Source organism: Myotis nattereri, assembly GCF_964212035.1.
Source record: "Myotis nattereri genome assembly, chromosome: 8".
In the NCBI taxonomy this organism is placed as follows: Eukaryota; Metazoa; Chordata; class Mammalia; order Chiroptera; family Vespertilionidae; genus Myotis; species Myotis nattereri.
Window position 1 is genome coordinate 47,317,539 of NC_138083.1, and position 26,127 is coordinate 47,343,665.

Genomic DNA, 26,127 nt, shown 5'->3' on the forward strand with positions numbered 1-26,127 from the left:
CACCAGGGCCACTCGTGGGCTGGCCCCGCCCCCAAGCGAGCGGTTATGGGTGATCAGGCAGGCAGACCAGCAGTTATGGGTGATGAGGTAGATAGGCAAGTGGTTAGGGGCAATCAGGTAGGCAGGCCAGCAGTTAGTAGAGATCAAGTAGATAGATGGCCCCTCACTGGGCTGGTCCCGCCCCCCAAGCAAAGAAAGAGGGAGGCCCAGGCCAGCCAAGCCATCGCACCCCATGCCTGTTGCCTGCAGAGGGAGGCCACTGGTGGCAGTGGGGGGGTGTAGGGGCAGCACTGCACAGATGGCAAGCAGTGGTAGCGGCGGGGGTGGGGCCAGCTGCCTGCAGTCTGAAGAAGGGAAGCCCCAATAGGCCCTGATCTCAGGCTAGGCCTAGGGACTCTACCCGAGTGTTCCCGGATTGTGAGAAGGTGCAGGCTGGTTGAGCCCCCCCCCCCCCCCGCGAGTAATAATAATAATAACAATAATAATAATGTAAATATTTACTGTGGTGTCATGACACTTATTTTTAAAATTATTTAGGAACCCAGGCAGTATAGGTGCATTTTGTCTGGTGAGTAATGAATCAAGATTTTGTTGTTGTTTAGATGGATCACAAGATGTTTACAAAGTTATTTCTAGTGAAATATATATAGCATCCTGAATTCTACTTTGCCCCAAATAGAGTACACATATTTGTTTTTGAGTGTGCTTTTTCATATAATGTTTATTGATTTACTTACCATGTTGTAGGATCATTGAATGTTTATTTTTATTCCTGGCCAGAGGTTTTCACTCTGGAGAGTAGTACTTACCTCAATCATTGACAAAGGTTATGTGCATGCCTGGTCTGTGTGTGTGTGCATGTGTGTGTGTGTGTGTGTGTGTGTGTGTGTGTTCCTGCACCTACATAGACACTTGTGTCAATTTAAGAATACCATTTGGTATTCTACACTTGCAACATTTTTCATTGCTGAGTATACCTTTTCAGAACAGAAGGATGGTAGTTTTTCTCGAACAGCATGGGTTTTCCTCTACCTATTAACATTATAATAATGTGCATAGACTCACAGATCCAATGTCTGATTGCAGCTGATTATCACATAGCCATCCTAACACTTCAGTGTTGGTCATCACTTTTACCTGCACATGTCTGTACAGTTGCAAGGTCACTGAGCTTAGACTCAAAGCACTTTTCTGCTTGTGAAGTTTGGCAGTGATTGTAAGCCTAGGATGGTCCTTGCTGGGGGGGGGGAAGTGCCAGTGATGGAAAGGATGGTAAAAAGTTCAAGGGCCCCTGAAACAGATGTGCATGTGTGTGCCCCTGTGTGCATGTGTGTGGTGGGGGTTAGAGGAGAAAGAATCTAATCCTCACATAATTGGAGATGCAATGAAAACAGCAATGGTTTTGATTGGGATTAGTTAAATGAATCATAAGGGCTGGTTCTATAAATGGGAGTCCCTAATAAGATTTAGAGATACAGCAGGCCTTTGACTGAAGGAGTGGCCTGCGTATTACATATGTATTTCTGTGGTCGTCAAATCTTCTTAACATTTCCACCACAGTCAGCTGCAGCGTGTAGACACTCCTAACCCAGAGAGGCTCAGGTGAGGGTGAGGAATGGTTTGGAGGGTGACTGTGAGAAGTATCTACAGGGGGAGTACTTGAGGTATCAGCAGCTTGAAAACAACTTATTTTCATTCATCATCTGCCTTTGTCTCAGGACTTGGACTTTTTGGTATGTTGTCGAGGGTGTAGAGCAGTGATGGCGAACCTATGACACGTGTGTCAGAGGTGACACACGAACTCATTTTTTTTGGGTTGATTTTTCTTTGTTAAATGGCATTTAAATATATAAAATAAATATCAAAAATATAAGTCTTTGCTTTACTGTGGTTGCAATTATGAAAAAATTTCTATATGTGACACGGCACCAGAGTTAAGTTAGGGTTTTTCAAAATGCTGACACGCCGAGCTCAAAAGGTTCGCCATCACTGGTGTAGAGGTTAGTGCTGTTATATAATGCCAAGAAAGGAGCCTTCTGGTAAGTCATAAAGCATGTGGATGGAAACCACCTGAAGCACTGAGATTTTTTTAAAATTTGGGGAGCTATCAGGTGGGGGCAGATGGCATGTGCCAGTCTCTCAGTGGGAGGGTCCCACAGGAGGGGGTGGCGATGGGCTTCCACCAGCTTGCAGGGATTTATAATCCTGGTGCAGCCACAGAGAGTGGCTGCAGGACCTCGGGCAAAATCCTTAGCCTTTGTCTACGCCGGTTTCCTAATCTGTTAGTAGGGATGAAAGAGTCAAAATGTGAACACAGAATGGGTTATTACACAGAGAACATTAAGAACAGTTCTTGGTGCACATGGAGCACACAAACTATACTATTTCTCAACTTTCTTCATCTTAAATTAGAGGGACATACATATGGAGTAGTAACCCTGAGAATGATGGAAGAAAGTGTAAGTAATTCACTGTATTTCAGGACTACAACTTCTCCACATTCTGGATAAACATGCAGAACAGTGATCCACCTGATGCTTCCATGTTGAACAAATCTAAATTATAACTGGTGCCAGAAATTCACTTTTTGTACTTTTTTATTCCTGACTAAAAGCTATAGAAACTAAGGCATAAATCAGGTATTTGAATATTCTGAAGCAGAGTATAAACACAGCTGTTCTGGCACAGTGGAGGGATCACTTAACAGAAATCCGGGGTGCAAGCCAGCGCTCTCCCCAACCGCCCCCACAGAAGGAACATATGCCCTGCATGCACCTTCCGATGCAGTTTGCCATATTTTATATTTTTAGCACCTCGTCTTTTAAAGAATGCAGACACAGTTCTGTAGGACAAGGGGAAGCTGTGTTATTTGGTAAATCGGGTTTTTGCATTCATATTTATCCAAGTCCAGAATGATGGCCATTCTAGAGAATGAATGATTGTTGAAATGGCAGGTTGAGTCCTGGATTTCTCAGGTGATGAAGTTCAGAAAAATGTGTAATTGTTTCTGAGTTTCCTAAGGTTCCTCTGTTCAACATAATGTTCTGACATGCAGAAGAGACAGTCCCAGATAGAAAATGCAAATCGGCCGCACTACCCATGCACCTTGATGCAGGGTTAATCATGCAAATCGGATTGCAGTTCTTGGTATTTGGAGAAAGGGCTTAGTTGAAGTCTCAGGCATGTATTAATTTAAAATTCCTACTTCAGAGAGCAGTGCTTTATTTTTCAGCTTCAAATTTTGAAGTATAGAACAGGATCTGGGGGCTGATTTAGTGATGGCCATACATCCATATTTGATAGTCATGAAAAAGAGAGTGGAGTGGGAGGAAGGGGCAGCCTCAAAGAATGCTGGTATTTATAAGTATAGTACATACTCTATTAGATCGAGATTTATAAATGTTCTATTATAGCAAGTCCCTTTGCTTGGAACAAGACCAAATCAACCCATTATACGTGTTTACTGGATATCTGCTCAGTTCGAAGGAGATGTCTACTAGGAAATCAGGCAAGGACAGACCCATTAAAAAAAACACCACCACAAGTTGCAGCCCTCTCTGGTTTGGCTCAATGGATAGAGTGTTGGCCTGCAGACTGAAGGGTCCCAGGTTCGATTCTGGTCAAGGGCACATGCCTGGGTTGCAGGCTCGATCCCTAGTACGGGACGTGCAAGAGGGAGCCAATCAATGATTCTATCTCATCATTGATGTTTTAATCTCTCCCTCTACCTTCCTCTCTCTGAAATCAATAAAAATATATTTAAAACAACAACAACAACAAAACACAAAAACAAGTTCCTAACTTTGGGAGAGACATAAAATACCTTTGGAGATGAGGCTGTTTACAGGAATAAATGAAATTGTCTTGCTCACTAGTGCAAGCGGACATGCTCTAATAGCCTGTCCTCTGTGCACAGTGAGCGCCGGCTAATCTTTCCAAGAACAAAAAAAAAATGTCTGTGAGGCTGCCCAACGTAAGAATTATTTTTACAGATCTCCATATTGCTGACTCCCTTGTGAGTTAATCTCATCTCACATGAATTTTTCACCAGCTTCACTCTGATGTTGATAAAGGAGATGGTTCCATCAAATACATCTTGTCAGGCGAAGGGGCAAGTTCCATTTTCATTATTGATGAGAACACGGGGGATATTCACGCCACCAAGAGGCTGGATCGCGAGGAGCAGGCCTACTACACGCTCCGAGCCCAAGCGCTGGACAGGCTCACCAACAAGCCCGTGGAGCCCGAGTCGGAGTTCGTCATCAAGATTCAGGACATCAATGACAATGAGCCCAAATTCTTGGATGGCCCGTACACCGCCGGGATTCCCGAAATGTCTCCTGTGGGTGAGTAAACAATGCACTTGTTGTGCAGTGTCTGATTTTAGGGGCTTTGGCTTTAAAATTAAATCATATGTCCTGGAAAAAAAATCACGTTTGCATAACATAACAATTAGGGTGAGGGGAGTGTTGGAGACATGTTAGTAATCAGGACCTGAATACTTATTATTCAACATGTTAGTTTATTTTATGACAAATTATCAAGTTTTTCCTTTTACACAGCTACCTCAGTATTCTCAGGAAATTGCTTAGTTTTTACATTCACTTTCAATTTAAAAGTAATAATTAAAATGATGCTTAAGAAGTTAAAAAGGAAAATCTTTGCAGACACAGCAGTGGGACGATCTTTTATTTTTCTCTCTCCTGATAGTAGGATAATGAACTATTGAAAGCATTTCTCTGTGGTCACGGTATTAGGTAGGTTGTTAGTGGCAAGTCAGATTGTCATGTAGATCTGGTGGTCTCTTCTGTAGAGTATTCTTGAATGGCAAAGGTCCATCCGCATGCCACTAGTAATCTTTTTCTGATTTCTCCAGAAACTTAAGTGCATGGAATTTTATATTGAATTTATAATAATGGGAAAGTGATCCTCAGTTTGAGATATATGAAAGAATGATGAAGGTTGTTTTGTTCCAAGACCCTTTGACATTGCCCCATTTCTGCAAAAATAGAAAGTAAAGTACTTCCAGTATATACTTTATATCAAATAATATTAAGCTCTATTTTAAACTCAATGCATTCAGGTACCTTTGGAATAGTTTCAGCCAATATTTAGTTTAAATATGGATGACCTTACAAAACAATAAAACATTATGAGGTTGGAATGGAGATGGTAGCTTTATATGTTTATTTCCTGTTATTGTTATTATCAAAGGAGGATGCTTATTTAAAATAATAATTGAACTTGTATTTTAACACAGGAAAATTTTACCCTGTGTGATTTTACTTTCAATAAAGGTCATTCCATTCATCCAGGATTCAGTAAACGCATTTTCTATGCTGGGAAGTGCAATTTCAAAGAAGTGTATTGTGTGTGCCCTTTAGGAGAAATCAGAATTCAGTGACCCGAGATTTCTGTTCTTATCGGATGGGAGAGGGAAATTTATTTGGGGCACATGGCTCTTGATTCCAAAGAAATCCAAATTGAGGATGAGCCAGAGGAATCGATGCTTGTGGGCAGGAAAAATCCGAACCACAGTGGTGGTATTATCACTCCAGTAGCTTCTGTGTACAGATTGTTTTGACCAAAGAAGCTTTTCCACACTTTCCCTGTAGAGCTTGCCTCTTCAGAGTGCTTGATGCTGTTGTTGTTTAACCACAATAACAAAAACAACAGTGACGACAGCAGCAACAAGATTTTGGAGGTTTTAGAGAAAAAGAAGTCACCTTATCCTCCTCAGGATAGTAATGTTTAGCAAAACAGGAGTTTCAAGGAGTGTTAGAGCAATTCAGTTCAACCCCATCATTCCCGTGGGCATGGTGGGTGCTCTTCATTGGCTTGCTAAGGTTTTCCTCTCCCACCTGGAACAGAAGGGGAACTTTGTTTCAGAGGCTAACGGATGCCCTGTGGCTTTGGTTTCAATGGTGCCACTCTGGTGCCCAACAGCATGATTTTTTGCACACCTTAAGTTATTTTTTGATTGATTCCAACAAGTTCAGAACTTCTTAGAAAATGAGTTTCTAATGCCTTCAGGATTTCATTGACACTAATTGTGATCACTGGGTTAATGTCAACATTTGAAATAAGAATAATGAAGTTCTATGTAAAATAGGTTATATGGATTTTTAGTCATAGTTTATCAGAGTATTTTATTCTAACTAAGTAGCTATGATAACTACTAAGCAGTATGGTGTATGTATATAACACAAGTTTTCAGTGTTTAATATTGAGGGCTATTTTTTTTTTCATTACATGCTGACTAATTGTAAGATTTAAAATACTTGCTAGCTCTTAGGATTGTTTATTCGTTGCCAGAAGAGCATAACAAAAGCATGGAAAATTTAAAGTTATTTGAGAATATGTCTGTGTATATAGTAATGAACACTTTAGAAGAATATATATAGTACACAACCAAATTTCCTGAAGTATACTTGTCATCATTTTGTTTGTTTAAAGTTGTTTTCTTTTCTAATGAAGTAGAAAATCAATACTAATAGCATCAGAATGAATAGTTCTGTAAGATAGTGCATTATATAGAAAATAGATAACATCAATGTCATTGAGTCTAACATTTTAAAATAAAATTTAATTCTTAAAACGGTTTTCAAATATACATTTTTTATTATTTGGTCTTAGGAGGCATTCACAGGGCACAATCACCCAAGATCATAAAAGAAAAAAGAAAGCAAGCAAAACAAATCATCAGCATAAAAAAAGGACAGCACCATCTATTTTACTTCATAATTTCAACCTAATTTTAAAGAAAATGGAATTGCTAAAGGCAATCATAGTGTGAAGAAAAGAATAGATTTATTACAAAATGGACAGTAATGACTTATTTAAGGCATTTAGAAAGGGGGAATCTATGTATGAATACATCTAAAATAAATGTTAGATGAAAAATGCCATATTTTCAAGAAATTATTAGAGCCAAACTTGAACCTTAGAAAAACACATTAAAAAGATGATCTCTTCCATCCCCATCAGATAGAGCATAATTGATAAAATAACAAGTGCTTAATATAGAAACTAAGAAAACATATCTGATGTTTTTAAGATGACATCCCAAATGGAAATAAAAAGAGCAGAGCACACTAAACGCTTTCTCTAGGGAATAGGTAGATATGTGACAAAATGAAGAAGCAATATGACATTTGTCTTATGAATTGTAGAAAAACAACTAATAAAACAGTTATTAAAATTGTCATGTTTTTCCTCCTTTGGGAGTTTGGTTGAAATTTTCATTTCATGCTTTTGCTTTAAATCAATTAGTAGAAACAAATAAAAAAATAAATAAAACTATTACTAAAGAGATAGAAGAGCCAACTAATACCTGGTTAAATATTAATCCAATATTCTTTTATAATGGAATTTATTGGAGTGACATAGAACCATACAGGTTTCAAGTGTACAACTCAGCAATAACAGCATCTGCACACTGCATACTATATTGCCCAAAGCAAAGTCTGTTTCCATCCTCATTCTCCCCGCCTTTGTGCACCTCCTCCTAACCACGCCCCCTTACCCTCTGGCTATCACCACACGGTTGTCTGTGTCTGTGTGTTATAGAATATATATGTGGTTTTTTTCTGCTTAATTCTTTCACCTTCTTTCATCCAGTCCCCAGCCTCCCTCCTCTCTGACAGCTGCACGTCTGTTCCATGTGCCCATCCATGCTTCTGTTTCTATTTTGTTTGTTGGTTTATTTTGTTCATTAGATTCCACATGTAAGGGAGATCACATGGTATTTGTCTTTCCCTGACTGGCATATTTCATTGGACCTGGAGATTAAAATGATAGTGAGATAATCCAATATTCTTTATGCAATTAATGGAGTTTCTGTTTCTGTCCGGGCTTGCTCAGCTGCAGCAGTGAGATCCCCTTCATGATTTCGGTGTTCAGATGCTCTTGCTTGTCAGGCTGCCTCCTGGACAGTGATTGAGACTTAGAGAGATTGCTGCTGCTAAAAACTTGTTACCTGGCCCTGATGGATGAGATGCCAAAAATTTGAGTCCCATCCAATTCTGAGTATATCCCAGTCTAATAGGCATCATCAATCTTATATTTTTGCCAACCTATTTTCGTGCCCCTTAAATATTTCTGAGGGCTTAATGAGTATTTATCATACTTCTATCAAATTTTAATGTGCCTTGAAACAAGAAAAATGCAAAATTAAAAACAAATCTAGTGCAGAATCATCAGACTTTTGTGAGTGTTTACGTTTTGTGGCATCGGAAGTTTTTAATTCATTGGTTTTTGGGTTGGCATGTAGGGACCTCAGTGGTACAAGTGACAGCAACCGATGCTGATGATCCTACATATGGCAACAGCGCCCGCGTGGTCTACAGTATTCTGCAAGGACAGCCCTATTTCTCGGTGGAACCCAAGACAGGTAAAACTTGAAATGCAACACTCCTCAGAAAGTCAACATGTCTACCTTGGCATAGAATCAATATTAGTGATTTTTACGCCGTATAGTTGGCACTGATACCATTTTTTGGTGCTTTTTTCAATATGCATATTATGGTAATAACTAGCATATTATTTATAAAGTCAATAGCACCTATTAAGAGCATTTAAAAATATTTGTCAGTATTCCTAATTATAAGATATTTTATATTAAAACTATTTCCACTACTATCTCCTGACTGTATAAGAAAATTTTGATTATTTACCTAAATTTTATTTTTTGTTTCTATTCTTTTTAAAAAAATACATTTTCTATTGGTTTTAGAGAGGAAGGGAGAGGGAGGGAGAGACAGAAACATCAATGATGAGAGAGAATCATCAATCGGCTGCCTCCTGCACGTCCCACACTAGGGATCAAGCTTGCAACCCAGGCATGTGCCCTGACCGGGAATTAAATCGTCGCTCAACCACTGAGCCATGCAGACTGGGCAGTATTCTTTAATTAATTCACAGAGGAATTATACACAGTGAAATTTAATTCTCAAGAAGAAATCTTCCTGCTATGCAGCCACATCAGTGGTAGGTTCAGTTTATTTTTCAAAGGCCAGATTTCTTAGGGAAATTAGTTTAAATATAACAGATAGGATGAATTCTGCTAAATCAAAGACTAACTTAAATGACTATTTTTAATATTAAGAGCCAAAAAAATATGAGTTACAGGATTGCCTAGATAGAATATGTGGCTGTTTGGCTAGATGCTGTGTTTTGCTTTTAAGCTGATACAGTTTACATCATGTAAGAGTATAATTTGGAGCACTCTATCAGTTATAAAATAATATTTTATCAATTCTTCTTTTCTGGCTCAGTGTGGAGGGAAGAGTGGGTGGGTGTGAAGATGGTTGCTGTGTGCCACAGATTCTCTTCATCACTGTGAAAATCCAAAAGTTCCTTATGTTTTAAGAATTTTGCCTTTATCACAGAGAATTCTTCAAATAGCCATGCTTATGATTATGAATATTTGATAGTACCTATGATTCTAAATGAATTTTTAATTCCACTTATCCTGTTTTCCATATTTAAAAGAAAATGACAATTTTAATTCATTCTCAAATCACTGCGGGGGATAAAAATTTTAAATGTCTTTTGAGAATGGCAGTTGTAATCATGCATGAACAGAGATGTGAATTTAATCCTAGCCTGTCATTCATTAGAATTTTCGGAGACTGCATTGTATTTAGTGGTGGAGTTTTAACGCCACTTGCAAAGTCTAGTAGAGAAGAAATAGTTGTGATTAAGCAAGTACTAAAGGAGAAGCAATTGAAAGTATTCTATTCGTGATATGAAGCCTGTGAATGTAGAAAGCATATTTGTGGTTGATTTCAGGATAGACCTGAGAACTTAAATTCAAACACCCACCCATTCTCTTCTCTATCTACTCTTTATAGCCTGGAAAGACATTGACAAGTTTCTGACATTTTGCTAACAAATTATATACTCTTGTATTATATAAGCGCTCTAAAAATAGCATGTACTAATTCCAAGGGTTAAATATTTTGCTTCTCTTAATGGTAGGCTTTTGATTTTAACTCTGTTGTAAGCTAACAGGTTTTTCATAAGCCCTGTGTAGGTAAGGTCTCCCTGGTTGATTAACTGGGCAGTAATCTATTGCATGGGATCATATTATTAGTACTTCAAACTTAAGTTTAATTTCAGAATCTGAGGGCTTCTGTATGACCAGAGATGAAGAGAGTTTGACTTTATTTTATTTAGAGTTTTTAGGGCTCTAATCATTGGGACTTCTCATCTGAAGTTATTAGTGCAGAGCTCTTCTGGGAATTTTTACCCTCTTTGCTAATTCATAAAATGGAGAATGCACTTTTTACCCCCCAAATGTATTTTTTTCTGACAAAAATGGACAATTTTTAGTACTTAAGAGCATGAAGACCTGTAAATTAATTTAAGTTTGGCTTCCTTACTTGGTATTGGTATTATTCTCTGTGAGAAATAACATTATTTCTTCATCTCTAAATTTAAGAGAGTCTTTGAGAAGAAAGTAACAGTTCTGACAGAAAAAAAAAAAAAAACAACCATGCTGAATGTATGCTAACTCAAGATTATGTAAAAAAAAAAAATTAAAGAAAAGGACCAGGAAATCACTATTAGGTACATTTCTAAGTTTTTAACTTCCAATTTCTTTTTTAAAAAGAAAAAAGAATATTAAGTTTATTATTAACAAGGATCATATTAATAATCACTATTAATCACTATTACTATTTATGGATCACATATCATTAACTGAGCATTGCTGAAACCTCTATGCTCATGTTTCATTGTAGCACCACTTACAGGCCCAATGACCAAAGGGAACTGTACTTCCCACCTTAATTTCTCCCTTCATAAAACAAGAATGAGAGTACCTGCAAAAACCGATGTTGACAGTTGACTGCAACAAGCAAATAGAACACACTGGAAACAAGATAACCTAGTAGTAAACTAAGAGATTCCTGTCACCTATCTTCACAGTGTCCCCCAATTTACTGAGAGACGGAGGTTATTTCAGAGTGTTCACCTATTCTGTAAACCTGCAAGCAAGCAGACCCCCGTTTTGGTCTCTTTCACATGTGGCAGAATTGGCTATTAGTATGCAGTCCAAAATGAAAGTGCAGGTGTCTTGTTCTAAAATTAGTAGGATTTCAGGATGTCATCAGCAGAGCAAGAAACCCAGCCTAGGACCAGTGTGACTGCACAGGTCATAAGACCACAGAGCTGGCCCTGGACAGTGGATTGAGTGTTAAATATCACTTGTCATGTCGCTGTTCTTTTGTGTAGACATAGAGGTGTGACTACTTGGTACCTGTGTTATGCCGGGTGGGGCAAAAGTAGTTTACAGTTGTTCATACGGAAAATAATACAATAATTAGTAAGTGATAATACAAGAATAAATTCTGTGTTTGGTGTACTCACTGCTGAAAACCTACTTTTGTCCCACCTTGTATATTACATGTATATTTGTTACCTCATAATTTTATGTAAGTAATATAGCCATAATAGAACCCCCCTCCCACTGCCCTTACACGTGATCCATTCTGTGGCATGGCTCATGGTGTGGAGGTGCCTCATGCGTGTCAGGGCTGCCAACCTCCCCTCGCAGCTTACGCAAGTCTCTTCCTCAGTCTCTTTATTTGATGCCAGCTCTGGAATTCTTTGATGTTCCAGAAGCTTTCATCTTTACTATTGACTCTTCTCTATCTTCTTATGGTTCTATTATATGCTTCACCAAAAGGTAAACAGACCCAATAATATAAGGCACAGACAGAAAATTTAGAAATAAATATAAATTATTAGGAGGAGATTTACCTTGCGTGCCTAATGTATATTGTACCTGATAGCATGAATATCTTCAGCCACATATTCCCTGGGTCATGTGATAGTACAGACTCCTGAGACTAATCCAAAGCATGACTGAGCAGATTGCAGGCACCAACATTGTTTGATTCCCTACCCTGGGGTGGTACATGCATAAATTCTTCAGAAGATTCCATGGTAACAGAACATGCAAAAACAAACCCCATGACTAGTAGAACATTAGAGAATCATCTAAAATTTTATTTCCAACCAAACACTGTGCTGTTGCTGAACAGTAACAGTGATAAATGTATGTTTCATACTCACAGTACTTTTTTTGTGAACATGGATTATAAATACATGAAAAGTTCTGGGTTACTGGGTCAGGTGAAAAATTATTCAGAAAGCCCCAGACCTGATCCAGTCTCTTTTCTAGAGAACTGCAGGACATATTCTTCTCATTAGAGTAGCTGAAAAGTATTGATTATTGAAATTAAATAGTATTGTCTTGCATAAACTCTCACAGAACTGTAGGGATCCAACTAGCAGGATTGGCCTTTACCACTTCAGAGCTATCATGTTAAGGACTTGCCGTGTGCATGTGTGTCTATAAAATACATAGCAAAATGCAAGTCAAATCCAGCATCTAAGACTTCTTTTCCAAATGTCGACAGTTTACACATAAAAGCGAAGAACTAGCAAAAGTCATAGAACTATAAATCTATCATTTTTTTGAGTGTCCCTATTTAAATTCAATTCTCTCCCAATTATTTTATTCTTGTCAAAAATATGTTTAATATTTGAGGTATTGAGAAATTACCTTTGCCATCTGCATTACTTTGCAAACTTATGTCATGATTTTTGCTTTGGGAAAGTGTTATTTATAGGATCGCTTATAAAGAGACAATTAGAGGTGTGAAAAATAAGTGAGTGACTGACTATTGGACTTCTCTCCTAATAATTCTATATTTTCTTTAAAAATAAATGTCTCTAAGTCAGTCTCTGAGGGAATGAGGCTATAGTGTTTCCTTTGCTGACATGTTGAGATGCTGTGGACCTCTCTCTATCACAATAATTGTGCAACAGTATCCAACACAGTACATTAGAATAAGTGATCGCTAAAAACAACAATAACAAAAACTGGCCTAATTAAAGTATAATTCAAATGCTTAACATATAGATGTTATTGTTGGTGTGTGTGTCTGTGTGTTTGTATTTGACAGCTAGTGCTCAGATCTAAGCAAAAATGTGGTTACTTAAGATAGTTTGACTGTTATCTCACTTGGAATCTTAGGAACCCATAATTCATTGCTTAAGTCATTCTTAAATATTGAAACGCTTTTCTCATCTGTTTCCCATCCCAAGAACAGTTGTTGAACTATAGAATATTGTGAAGTATAGGGCCGGACTAGTATAGTATTACTTAGGCCAGTGGTCGGCAAACTCATTAGTCAACAGAGCCAAATATCAACAGTACAATGATTGAAATTTCTTTTGAGAGCCAAATTTTTTAAACTTAAACTATATAGGTAGGTACATTGTTATTAACTTAATTAGGGTACTCCTAAGGCTTAGGACGAGCCACACTCAAGGGGCCAAAGAGCCGCATGTGGCTCGCGAGCCGCAGTTTGCCGACCACAGACCTAGGCTTATAAGTGATACTTAGAGCTAAAATGTAAGACATGCAGACCACTGAAGAAACAGCCTTTCAACAATTTAAAATTAAATACAAAAATTTGGAGGATGTGAAACCATTTTTATGCTGGACATGAGGCAAAAAGGATATTTATCCAAATTTGTATATAATTGTTTTCTTCCTAAAGACCCATCCTGTATCATAAAACCCAGTTTCTCTCATGAAAAGTCCATGACACAAGACTTCTTCTGCCTGAGGAGTCAGAGAGGATTTAAATTCGGACTTGTTCCTAAAAGTTAGAATATTTAATATATTTTAGTAAAATATATTAGACATTTTTTTCAAAGTAAGTCAATAAACAAAAGTGTCCTAGGTGCTTAGGTCAGACATTGTCTTTGTTGGAGAAAATGAAAGTGCAAGAAATGATTAAGTAGGATTCTGGATTCCTTATATCTAATTAATAAAGATCTTATATTGCTAGTTTCAAGGTCTCTATAGACCACTATTAAATAAATACATTTTAATTAATATTAACTAGATGTACATATACTAAGTATATTAGGTATATATGCCATTTTATATATTTATATATAACATAGTTAAACTAAATTCTACCTCATAATTAGATATTACTGCCTAATATGCTTACATAATAACTAAATCATATAGTTATTAATATAAAATAACTTATTCACTACAATAATGATTATTGAGTCAGATTTCCCAATCAAGCAACATGAAATTCTGAAATCAATTCATCATCCATCTAAATTATTGAGGGATATCAATACTAAATGCAACTGATTAGAAATAACAACAAAACATGCCAATATTTTTAGTGCTGTTGATGCCATTAGCATAGTCATCTTATTTTTGGTAATTTTCCTCAGACCTATAGATATAATATCACCCAGCATCAAAGCTACAGTTTGAAATGGTGTTTCGTTTATTAAACATGAACAACTCTCAGTGTTTTCTTTGTAGAATGTTTCCATTATTTTTATGAAAAATGGATAGTAGAGATCATAGTTGAAGGTGTCATGGTGATTTCACATCACCTGGAATTAAGTTGTTGGAGAGTGTGAAAGATAAGAAAAGGATGGGTTTATTGTCATATACTTGTACAGGTGACTGCCCATTATTCTAGATACAGATTTAATTTTGTTTCTTTATAACTTGATATTTCCTGAACCACATTTCTAAAAACTTGAAGATAATCCTCTCTGTCCAATATTGAAAAGCCCTACTCATCCACATTACAGCATTTTCTCAGTTTTGTAATATTGTATGTAACTATCATATCCCTTTGGTCTTTAATATATGCATTAAAATGATTAAAAACATAAATAAAACAACAAAAGGCAACATCTCAAGAGGGTCTCATGACCTATGTCAGTGTTCTTCACTCATATGAATTCAGTGAATCGTGATGCCTTTTACTGGGATTTGAAATTTTACAGGAGTCATCAAGACCGCCCTTCCAAACATGGATAGAGAGGCTAAAGACCAGTATTTGCTTGTTATTCAGGCAAAGGATATGGTTGGTCAAAACGGAGGACTCTCAGGAACCACATCCGTCACCGTGACCCTCACTGATGTCAACGATAACCCACCTCGCTTTCCTCGAAGTAAGCAAGCTGTTTTGTTAAATGGCGCCAAGTGTGCCCACTTTCCTTGCCCATCTATAAAAATGTCTTTGTAAATATTTTTTTTTCAAATTCTTCTCAAACAAATAATTTGCTATCACTATACTCTTCCACAATTTTGTTTTATCAGGGGCATGATTTTATTTAAAAAATATAAAATAAGGAGGATATTGAAAATAAATAAAAGCAATCATATATCTCTGTTATTTCTCTCTAAAATACATGGTTCTTCTTCATTCACATTATCTGAATATTATACTTTATTTTCTTTGTTTACATATTAACCTTTTTAAAAAATAAATACATTTTTATTGATTTCAGAGAGGAAGGGAGAGGGAAAGAGAGATAGGAACATCAGTGCTGAGAGAGAATCATTCATCGCTGCCTCCTATACACCCCTCACTGAGGATCCAGCCTGCAATCCGGGTGTGTACCCTGACTTGGGATTGAACCATGACTTCCTGGTCAGACACTCAACCACTGAGCCATGCTGGCCGGGTGTATTAACCATTTTATTCTAAGACATTTTTAAACATTCTGTAATTTACATGATCGTTGCAATGAGTAATATAAAATAATGCTTTATATTATTAGAAAGACAAAGTAGGAGATTCCTGAGCTCTTCCATTTCTTATTCCCCTCCTTTTGTTAACCACTTCATGCACATTGAACAATTCTTTCTAGTTCTACCACATCTTTCTTGGGCGAGTGTTCCAAAAAGAAATCAGTCTAAAGAACCAGAAAACTACAGGCCCTCAATTTTGTTTCTTTGAGCAAAATGGCTTTTGACTTAACAAAAAAAAAGGTTAAAAAAATTCTGTATGTAGAGATGTTCTCATTATAAAAAAGCATTTTATCTTGCTCTCTTTCAGTTTCCTTTTTCCCCCTCTTTTGTTAAGTGTATGTGGTGCTTCTTTAGAATGTTCAAGGATGTAAGGAAATTTTACAGACTACAATGTCTCTAAAATGCTTGTTTGATAGAAATGGGGAGCTAAGCTCCCTTACACAAAGACCTTAGGAGCAAATAATGGCAAGCAAAGAGGCTTTCTCTGCAGATATGAATGCCACTATGGTTTCTTTCAAATACTGCTTCTTTAGCTATTTCATTTTCATTTTATATATTTTTAATATTTACATTATACAGCCAACATTTTAATACATCCTGGCCAAAAAAAACAAAACAAAAAAAAAAACAAAAGACCAAACAACAACCATAACATTTATATCCTAAGTTTTTCTTTTTAAAAAATGTACCTATCCTTAAACCCATCCCCTTGATGGCTTATAAAGGGGGAGGTGAGGATTGTAGGATTAAAAATATACAAACAATAATGTCATTATATTGGGCTCAGAATAAATTTAAGTGTTTCTCTTTAAGCCTACAGAGGTAAAAAGTGATGCTTAGAATTTTTGTGGTTTCAGTCCTCAAGATTTGATAAGATAGAGCACAGATTTTCTAGCTCATTGGATCTTCTCTTACTTACTAAAGTGAAGGAAGCCAAGGTTGTGTCATTAGATTTTTCAGTTTTTGCTGGGATTTTACTCTCTCATTTGGTTACTATCCTAACCTTGAAATTTTTGGATTTTATTAAAGAAAATTCTGGATATGTGTAAAGAGTCACTCAAAAAATGATAAGCATATATTGTAATCATTTCTTTAAAAATCAGTAACTTCCTCACAAAATTTAGAAAATTGCAAACAGCAACAGCTCTCAGCCTAAAATGTGTTTCCTATAGATGCATTTTTTTCTTTACATAGTCCTCTCAGAGAGAAACCTTCTTCTGTGTAAGAAAATGAATATGCACCACATTTGGCAGCCTGAAGGAAATGGATTAGGGGGGAGGAAGCGGGAAACAGTAGGTGATCAGCGCAAACAGTGAAGGAGCATCTGTTCTGAGGACTTTCATAGCTTTGGAGGGTTGGTCCACACATTTCATCTGTTCCCCTAACTTTTTAATTTCTCATTTTTTTGAGTTGAGGGATATTGAAGAAGAATTTCTGTAAGAGAATTTTTTTTAAGACAAATTATCTTTTCTTTTTTGCTTCTCTTTCCTCCCGTTCCTATGATACTGCCTCTGCTCTGGTATCATTGTACCCCCGTCAGTCCTGCGTACAACCCACAAATTATTTCTCATCCTTGGTAAATTTATGAACTAAAACAAGACTAATACTGTTTTTCATAAACTTTCTTGTCCAGTTTTCTGAAACTTTGTTAGTAAAAGAAGTTATTATGTAAATTCCAACATTAAGTAGTCGGAACTGTTGAGGCTTGTATTTGCCGATGTGAAGCCTAAGCTATACTATTTTTATTTTTTAATACTTACATTATATTAATTATAGCTGAGTTGTTTACATTCAATGATTATATATGAATTAACTGTATAATTATTTTAAATGTATTTTGGTATTTAAAGTAGCATAGTTCCTACCACTAGAAATATAGGAATGGAGATTCTTTTCTTGCCTCTTCTCAGGCCATATGTTTCTGCTGACACATACTCATTATTATCTAATCATCCTCTTGAAATATCTTGAGACTAAATGAAATTAGTCTCATATTGCCTAGTGTCTTCATTATTTAAAAAAACACACACAAATTAAGCAAAGATGATGCACAATAGCCAACTAGTTACTTGTTTCCCCTCCGTTAGCTTGGTGTAAGGTTTGGCTCATTTTTGTTTGACTTTTCGCAGGATCTTACCAATATAATGTCCCGGAGTCATTGCCAGTAGCCTCTGTTGTGGCCAGGATTAAAGCTGCTGATGCAGATATAGGGGCTAATGCTGAAATGGAATACAAAATTGTGGATGGTGATGGATTGGGGATTTTCAAGATTTCTGTTGACAAAGATACACAGGAAGGAATCATTACTATACAGAAGGTAACATTTTATTTATTTTTATTTTCTATATGGCAACTTCACAGAGATTCCTGAGAAGCTGTGTCTACTTTGAAGGAAAAATGTATTAGACAAACTGAATGGCCACATGGAACCATCATTGTGTGTGTGTGTGTGTGTGTGTGTGTGGTTGTTTTAATTTTAGGAAGAGAGGATATGAATTTATTTGTAGGTATCATAATCTTGGGGCCTACTGATGACATGTGTAATCATACTCCATCAATTCTATTCTCTGAATGAACCACACCCTATCCATAGCTCTATGACAATAGGCACACTGGCCAAATTTTTACTCATTTTAAGTGACCTATTTGGAGAGATGACTGTGCCTCTTCGTTGATTATTTCAGTAATGAAGCCTTAATATTAACTGAAAGCCTTTGCAAGCAAACCAAATAAGCACTCCACATACTGAAAATAATATAAACTTGGAAACAGAAAGCAAAATGTTGAAAGCTTGCTACATTATCAGTTTTTTAATTTGTATTAATTGAAATGCTTGAAAAATTTATTCAAACAAAGCAAGGTAAATTGTGAAGCCCATAATGCCTCCCATCTGAGTGCAAAGCAAATCATTATCATCCAAACTGAAGGCTGTCTGTGGGTGTTTTTTAAGTAGCTCCTGACACTGATTAGATATCCGGAAAATGAGCTACTTAATCCCTCAGCTCTGTTTAGACATGATCTTTAATAAATGTTAAATTTTAAAAAGTGTCAAAAGGAATTATTACTTATCTCAAATATTGGAAACACTAAAAATTGAAATATAAATGAAAATCCCCACTCTGAAGAGGCTGGGATTTTATGTCAGTTTGACAGTCCAGGTGTAAAGCTCTGTAATTAACTCTTCTAGATAATTAACACATATCAAAAAAGAAAGTTATATTTCAGATGTTATAGGAAAACATATGTTTGATTTTGGGCCAATGGGCAAAACATTTCTGTAGTTATTTCCAGTGGACAGCTGCTGTTGTAGCTCAGCTGGTGAAAATCTATGTAAGAAGTTAAAATAAATAGGATTGGCCAACTGTTGGTAAAATATTTTGTTTTGTTGTCTAAAATAAAAGGAATGCAGTAAGGTACACTGCTGCTCAAAGATTTCAAAAATTCTTTCGAACTTAATTTACTTATATTCAAGAATGTTTATTTGTGTGACATGGCATTATAGATGCATCTAGTTTTTAGGTGAGAAACTACTAATACAATCTCATTTTCAGGAATTATTTTATCAATTTGTTCAAAATGTAATTAATATTTTATATGCAGCTAGTAGACTTCATGCTGTCATAAGGTCTTTTATTAATCTGGTGCTTGTTCTCTTTACAAACCTTAAATAGGGATTATATTTTAATTTATCTTGTAAACATCCAAGAACTGTTGGTTCCCTTGAATTATTTAAACTGGTATTGGCCAAGTATATATCCCACTATTCCCCAGTTCCATTTGAAGAGCCAGAGTAGGCACTAAGCCACTTTTCATTCCTAGAAGCAAGATTAATTTTCTAGGTCTTCGAACACTCCACCTCCTGTGAGAGTCTCCTATGCTCTGCTCCTGTGCCCTCTTTCGCTCACTTTTAAACCTGGAAAAGTGTTCCTGTTGTTCTGTCTTTAAACCAAATAGGTAAACTGGGGAAGTAAAATTGTCTGTACGAACTATTTTTCCTGTTCAAGGAAGAGTGTATTTTGTGTGTGTGTTTCCCTTCAATGATGGACACTTGGTCTAATACAAATGCAATGAAGTTGTCTCAATTCCACAAACACTGTGGGTTTTTCATAGATTTAGCTGTGGCCACGAGGATGTGGGTAAATAACCAAGGCTGTGTAAGAGTGTCTAGGAGAGCTCAGATCCCATCTGCCAGTCAAGTGGTCAGTCCCACCTAGTCTGAATTTGAACATGGCCTGAGGAAGGAGTTGAACAGTGGACGGATAACACTGTTCCCCATGTAGACAGGGAAAGGGAGATTTTCCAAAGAGGTGCCACCTGTGCAGATTCACCATATGCGATGACTTGTGAAGTTCAGAGTTAGAACTGTGAGTACTAGTAAAATGGGGAAGGGATATTGGCATCAGACAAGGTGATGTAAGTGGAGGGGCTCCTTCACACCCTTATGTCTCCTTCCCAAGATCACAGTTAGTGAATAGGAACTAACTGTATAAAAAATTGCAAATAGTTATGGATTACAAGTTAATATTAAAAGGCATTTTAGGTATGCTATAATAAAATAAATGACAGAATATAAAATTGTATTTTCTAATTTCTCTTAATCCTTTATTATTGAAACTGTGATTATTCTAATTCATTTCAAGCATTTCAATTACTTTCAAAGGACTATATTATAATATCAATATTTATTGAACATGTCATTTTTCTGGTTTTAGTCCAATAACACACCTTTTTTCGTTATTATTATATGTAAAGTATTGGAGTCATTTCTATATTCTTGTCTTGCCTTTTCTTGATCCATATAGTTCTTGGCTGTGTTTTTTTTTCTGTTTTCTTCAGCATCATCCTAAGGTTGGTTATCACTGCTTCACTCCAAAACTATTATTTTATTTTATTTTTTAATTTTTTTAAATAATTAAATCTTTATTGTTCAGATTATTACATTTGTTCCTCTTTTCCCCCCCCCCATATATCCCCTCCACCCAGTGTGGTTTTGAACTCTATATCCAGTAGTTTGCTTTCCTCCATTTCTGTCATTTGTGTCCTTTTTCTTTGTCTCCGCATTTTTTATGCTTCCCTGTGTTGATAAAGTGGTTTTCTGTGCTAAGTGTCCTCTAGGGCCCAGTGGTTCAGCCTCCCCAATTACCTGAGGAGGACACTCTTGGTGCACCCCCTTGTGGTCTTTGTGCACAGTCTTCTTGTAGTTAAGCCTTGATTGTTGTAGGTATCACTGGGAGGGATTGACCTCCAGGCCAATTGGCTGTGAGAATCAGCTGTGTCTGCAGTGGGAGAACTTCTGTGCTGGAGACACCCCTCCGGGGCAAGACTTGCTTCAATGGAGCTTTTATGCTCACTGAGTCTGCCCCCTGAGTGTGTCCTTTATGCATCCAAGGAGCTGCAAACTGGATGGTCCCACTCTGACCACTGGGCCCACTGGCTCCTGGATCTATAGGGAGGTGCTAATCTAGCCTCTTCCTGAGGCTATCCAGCAAAAGCCTCTGTGCAGGGCTTGTGCGGGGCGGGCCCCAGGGGATCAACAGGGCGGGGCTAGCAGTTATGGCTGCTCTCAGAGGCCCCACTTCTCAGTGTCCCTGCAATCGCTGCAAGCACCTCCAAGAGAAAGCTGACCTCGAGTTCCGACTGATGCCAGACAGTCCCGCTCCTCCCGTGTGAGTCTGGGTCCCCAGAGACTCGCCTGAAACTGGAGCTCAGAGCCTGATACTCCCTCCTGATTGAAAACGACAACCGCGCCCTCAGCTGCCAGCCCACTCCGCGTGCGCCTCTGCACCTTAGTGTTTTACTTCCGCACCACACCTCCTCTGAGTCTCGGTATGCTTTTCTCTTTCCTTCTAGTTGTAGAATTTCCACTCAGCCAGCCTTCCTGTGGTTCTGGATGATGTCTGTTCTGTCTTTTAGTTGTATTTTTGAAGTGGTTGTGCGAGGCAGCAAACCCTGGTGTTTACCTATGCCGCCATCTTGGTTTCCCTGATTCAAAACTATTATTTTATTAGCTCTGAGCTCACGACCTGCTTCTAGCCTCTCATTTCTTAAAAATCTGTGCTTAAAAGAAATTTCTGTTCAAAACACAACACCATTTTATTTTTATCATCTTACCTAGTTTGAAAAGAATCTACCTTATGCCAAGGAAATAAAGGAGAGTCATAGAGCAAATTGAAAGGAAACAATAAAATGATCACTAATGGGGCTATATAACAGAAATTCTAAAAGTATTTATTGAAGATCAATAGCTTCATGTCAGCTCATGAGAAGAGTTGTTATGTTTCTAGCCTTCAGTCCACCATAGGATGTCAACCCACTAGGAGTTGTGGATGGAGTAGCCATCCCCCTTGTCTACATTCCTGAAATCCACCCTCTAAAAACCCTGCAGTTCCACTGCCCATGTAGATAAAGCCATTTCTATTGGAGTTGGGGTATTTTATATCTGTGAACCTTCCTTGATAATCATCCAAACTTATTCTTTCTCTTTAGTATAATAAAACCTGAGTCCATTGCTTTTTCATAAGCAGTGTACCCTAATGGTTACAATGAGCTTTATTCCACTTTGAGAAAACTATTATATTTTGAAACACACACATACACACACACGTGCGCGTGTGCCAATCTTGATATAGGGTGAACTTAGGAGCAGGGAGAGAAGAATATAAAAACAGTCTTTTAGAAAGATATGATAGAAAAAGAAAAAGTACAGAATTGTAAAATATTGCCTTCAGTTATGTTATTATTCCAATACTCTTACACAGATAGTTTTTATTCATATGACTAAATATGCAGAATTTACAGGCTAAAAATTGGTATAGATGTTCTCATAGAGGATTTTTTCTGTAATTTAATTAATTTTTCTGTACATTAAGAATAAACATGATTATATAGTTTAAAGTGATGACAAAACTACAGTTTTAGAAAGTTAAAACAATGTACAAACTTTTTTATGGCCATTTCTGAATGATTGGATTATAACCAGCAACATAAGCCTTCAAAATTCACCAAGTGGAAACATAAATATTATCCCATGTGCATGAAAACTGTCTTTCCACCTGGAATTCTTTTTACATTTCCATACCACAGTTTTGACTTTAGGAGCTTTGTGGTCTTTATTTTTCCTTTGTGATATGGCATTTCTTCCTGTACAGCACCTCTGTTTTTGATCTAAGACCTCAATTGGGGTTAAATATGGAATATGGAATTTTGCTTCTATAAACTACATTATCATAGAGTTACAGTGCAGTAAAAAAAGAGCATTTTCAAAATGCATTTTCTTAAAGCATAAGTACACATGCATCTGGATCTGTGGATGGCTTTTATGGTGGCTCACATGTTTTTAAGCTTCTTTAACCCAATTGTGCTGTACTATCTTCATAATTTCTTTATATCCATACCCTAACAAAGGTTAAATGAAGTCAGAACCATCAAATAATAGAGCATTATTGGGGAGGTATTGATAATACAGCTAGCCTCTATTCACTGTCGGGAAGAGTTAGAATATGCAAGGTCCTGTAAACTTTCAACTCAGCCACACAGATTTCTGAGCTCTGGGGTTAACTATCTTGTTACTGAAATGTGTCCTTTCTCTATGACTTGCAGTAATGAGGAACTAATTCCCAGAGTCAAGCATGTGTTTCATTATTTCATAAAATGCGGCTGATGTGCAGTAGAGGGAAATCAAGCCAACAACATTTCCAATAGGTTTTTCTTCTTCTCATTATGTGTTTCATTTATTAATCCTGCTGCTGTGGATGCACATTTCTCAAAATGGAGTAAATATAATTCTTCTATTTGATGGAAAAGGCATAAGTTTTGTTTTATTTTAGTTTTAAAGGTTGGATGTGATATGATTAATAGAGTAACTCTCATTTGGTGAACTTCTGAATTTCAGATTATATTTTCCAATGTATTAAACTTATTTTGTCTGTGTGATATATAAGTAGATCCTAACATCATTTTAATCATTATGCACATATGGGCATGTATATATGCTGTCATCTATGTATTAATGTTTAAAACTTACTTGTGTTTGGATAGTAAAGATTAGATATAAATATAGGGTCTTAAAGTCCTGGCCAGGTAGCTGAGTTGCTATGAGCATCATTTTGACACACTAAGATTGCAGGTTTGATCCCCAGTCAAGGTACATACAAGAATCAACCAATGAATGCATGGTTGGGTGGAGCAACAAATTGATGTTTATTTCTCTTTCTCTCCCCCACCCCCATCTTCTTCTTCCTCTCCCCACTTCTGTCTAAATCTATATATATAAAAGCCTAAGTGACCATTAAGACTGAACAACTGGATGACGGCTGGTAGCTATGACATGCACTAACCCAGAACTTGCTTCTGGGGCCCTGACATCCCTGAATCTGGTTCGCTTGCACCCAGGACCCAGACAGGAGGGAGGAGGGAGCCCAATTCCTCACGGAATCAGCTATTGGTTAGCTTGCTGCTGGGGCCAACCTCCTGCAGTCCCACCCCCAGGTGGCTGCTCTCCCCTGCCCCACGTCAGCCCAATCACCGGCCAGGCCAAGGGACCCACCCATGCACAAATTCATGCACTGGGCCTCTAGTTCAATCATGAAATTTAAAAACAATTTTAAACTAAGAAATCACTCTTTGAAAAAAGTTGATAGTAATGTAAATGTCAGTACATAATTGACTTCAATAAAGAGACTAACCTGCTTGCTTAGGAATACTTCATGTTTTTAAAAATTTTTATTTTGACAGTTTATTAGAGCAATGTTCTCAGAATGTGTGTTATGTCAAAGACATTTTCTAGGGAATTGATCATGAATTTTATTTTATTATATTTTTTTGCTTAGTACAAGTCACAGATAATATAGAATTTTTGTTGCTTATTTTTTCATGGTGTGTTGTTACATAAATTAGTTTCAGTAGGTAGGATCCCTAGAAAGATGCATTTAAGAAAGAGATAAAAGATAATTTAGTAATTGTATAAGGAAAGTAGGAGAGATAATTTCAGGACAAAGTTAATGTTCCAGTGTGGGTAACTAGATGAATATTTGTGTTCCTTCATAATGGGAGTGTGGAAATGATGAATGTAGTTTGGAATGTTACATATGAGGTACCTGTGATACCAGGTAAATATGTCTAGGAGGTCAGGAATAAACATTTGTAGCTCAAAGGAGAGGTCTAGATTACAAACTTGGGTTTGGAAGTTATAAGTATATGCATGACAATTAAAAATAAGACAGCAGTGAAGGGGAGGGGTGGGAGTGGAGTGGAGGAGGTCAATGGGGGAGAATAGGGAACATCAGTAATACTTTCAACAATAAAGATAAATTAAAGGAAGTAAAGAAACAATTGAAAACTTCCGTAAGACACGTATAAAATGGGGAAAGAATGCATTAGACATTACTTTGTGAAACTGAAAAATTTAAGTTAGGGCAGAGAGATTTAGAGAAGGCTAATTGTGTAATTCTTCCATGATTAAGGCATTTTTACAGAGTTTAAAAATAACTGATCAACAAAGCAAATAAATAACAATTCACATTCAGATAAATAAGAAGAATTGAATATATTACCAATTATGGAGGGAGTTGATGGATCCTGGAATATTTGCTAGATAGTGGAGATAGGATATAACCAGTAAAGAAATGATTGGAAGCATCAAGGATCTGGAGTTCATAGAAATTCCCATGTCTAGATCTGACCTCTCTCCCACAATATCATTTGGTCATTGATTTGATCAGCTGGGAGTATATTCAAAGCAACAGAATATGCTTTGATCCAAAAGACAGGTGGAATCTTGAGAGAAAAAGATGTTTTTACAGATAACAAACAGGCTTAGTTCTTTTGTACAAAAATCAACATTAAAGACACTAAATAATAAGACATACTCACATGCATTTGTACATACACACATGCATCACACACACATAAGAACAGAGTGAAGACTTTCCAGAATTTAACTTCATAAATTATAGAAACATCAACAACAGCATTGACCCAAAGTGCAAGATCTAAAAACAAGTCATTGTGATTAATGTCAGCATGTTTGTCTATAGCCCAAAGCCAAACTCTATGGATGTGAAAAAATGCAGTGCAATGATTTTGTTAAGCGAATTCAAATGATATTCAACTGAGATTGTACTATTTTTTAAAAATATATTTTTATTGATTTCAGAGAGGAAGGGAGAGGGAGAGAGAGATAGAAAAATCAATGATGAGAGAGAATCATTGATCAGCTGCCTCATGCACACCCCATACCTGGGGATCGAGCCTGCAACCCGGGCATGTGCGCCTTCACCAGAATCGAACCCGGGACCCTTCAGTCCGAAGGCTGATGCTCTATCCAGTGAACCAAACCAGCGAGGGCTGAGGTTGTACTATTGAAAAAGCTATAAATGGCAGTAGGAGCTATTGATAACTATTTGTCACAGTTATCTTTTTTAATTCAAGAGATATATGTTATAAACTGACTTTGCCAAAGACATAGACCCCGTTGTCCTGGAGAAAATAGAAGAAAAAGACATAGTCTTTCCTTTTGATTTGCTCAT

The 26,127-nt window shown here is 37.0% G+C and overlaps 1 protein-coding gene across 1 annotated transcript in view; it reads left to right on the plus strand.

Moving 5' to 3' along the window:
• The window catches only part of CDH7 (cadherin 7), a 121,493-nt gene that overhangs the window by 46,911 nt on the left and 48,455 nt on the right, over positions 1-26,127 (plus strand). Inside the window, exons 4-7 of the mRNA XM_081098051.1 lie at positions 4,052-4,346; positions 8,273-8,392; positions 14,851-15,018; positions 17,731-17,918. Coding sequence (XP_080954177.1) covers positions 4,052-4,346; positions 8,273-8,392; positions 14,851-15,018; positions 17,731-17,918 — 771 coding nt within the window. The remainder of the gene's footprint in view (positions 1-4,051; positions 4,347-8,272; positions 8,393-14,850; positions 15,019-17,730; positions 17,919-26,127) is intronic.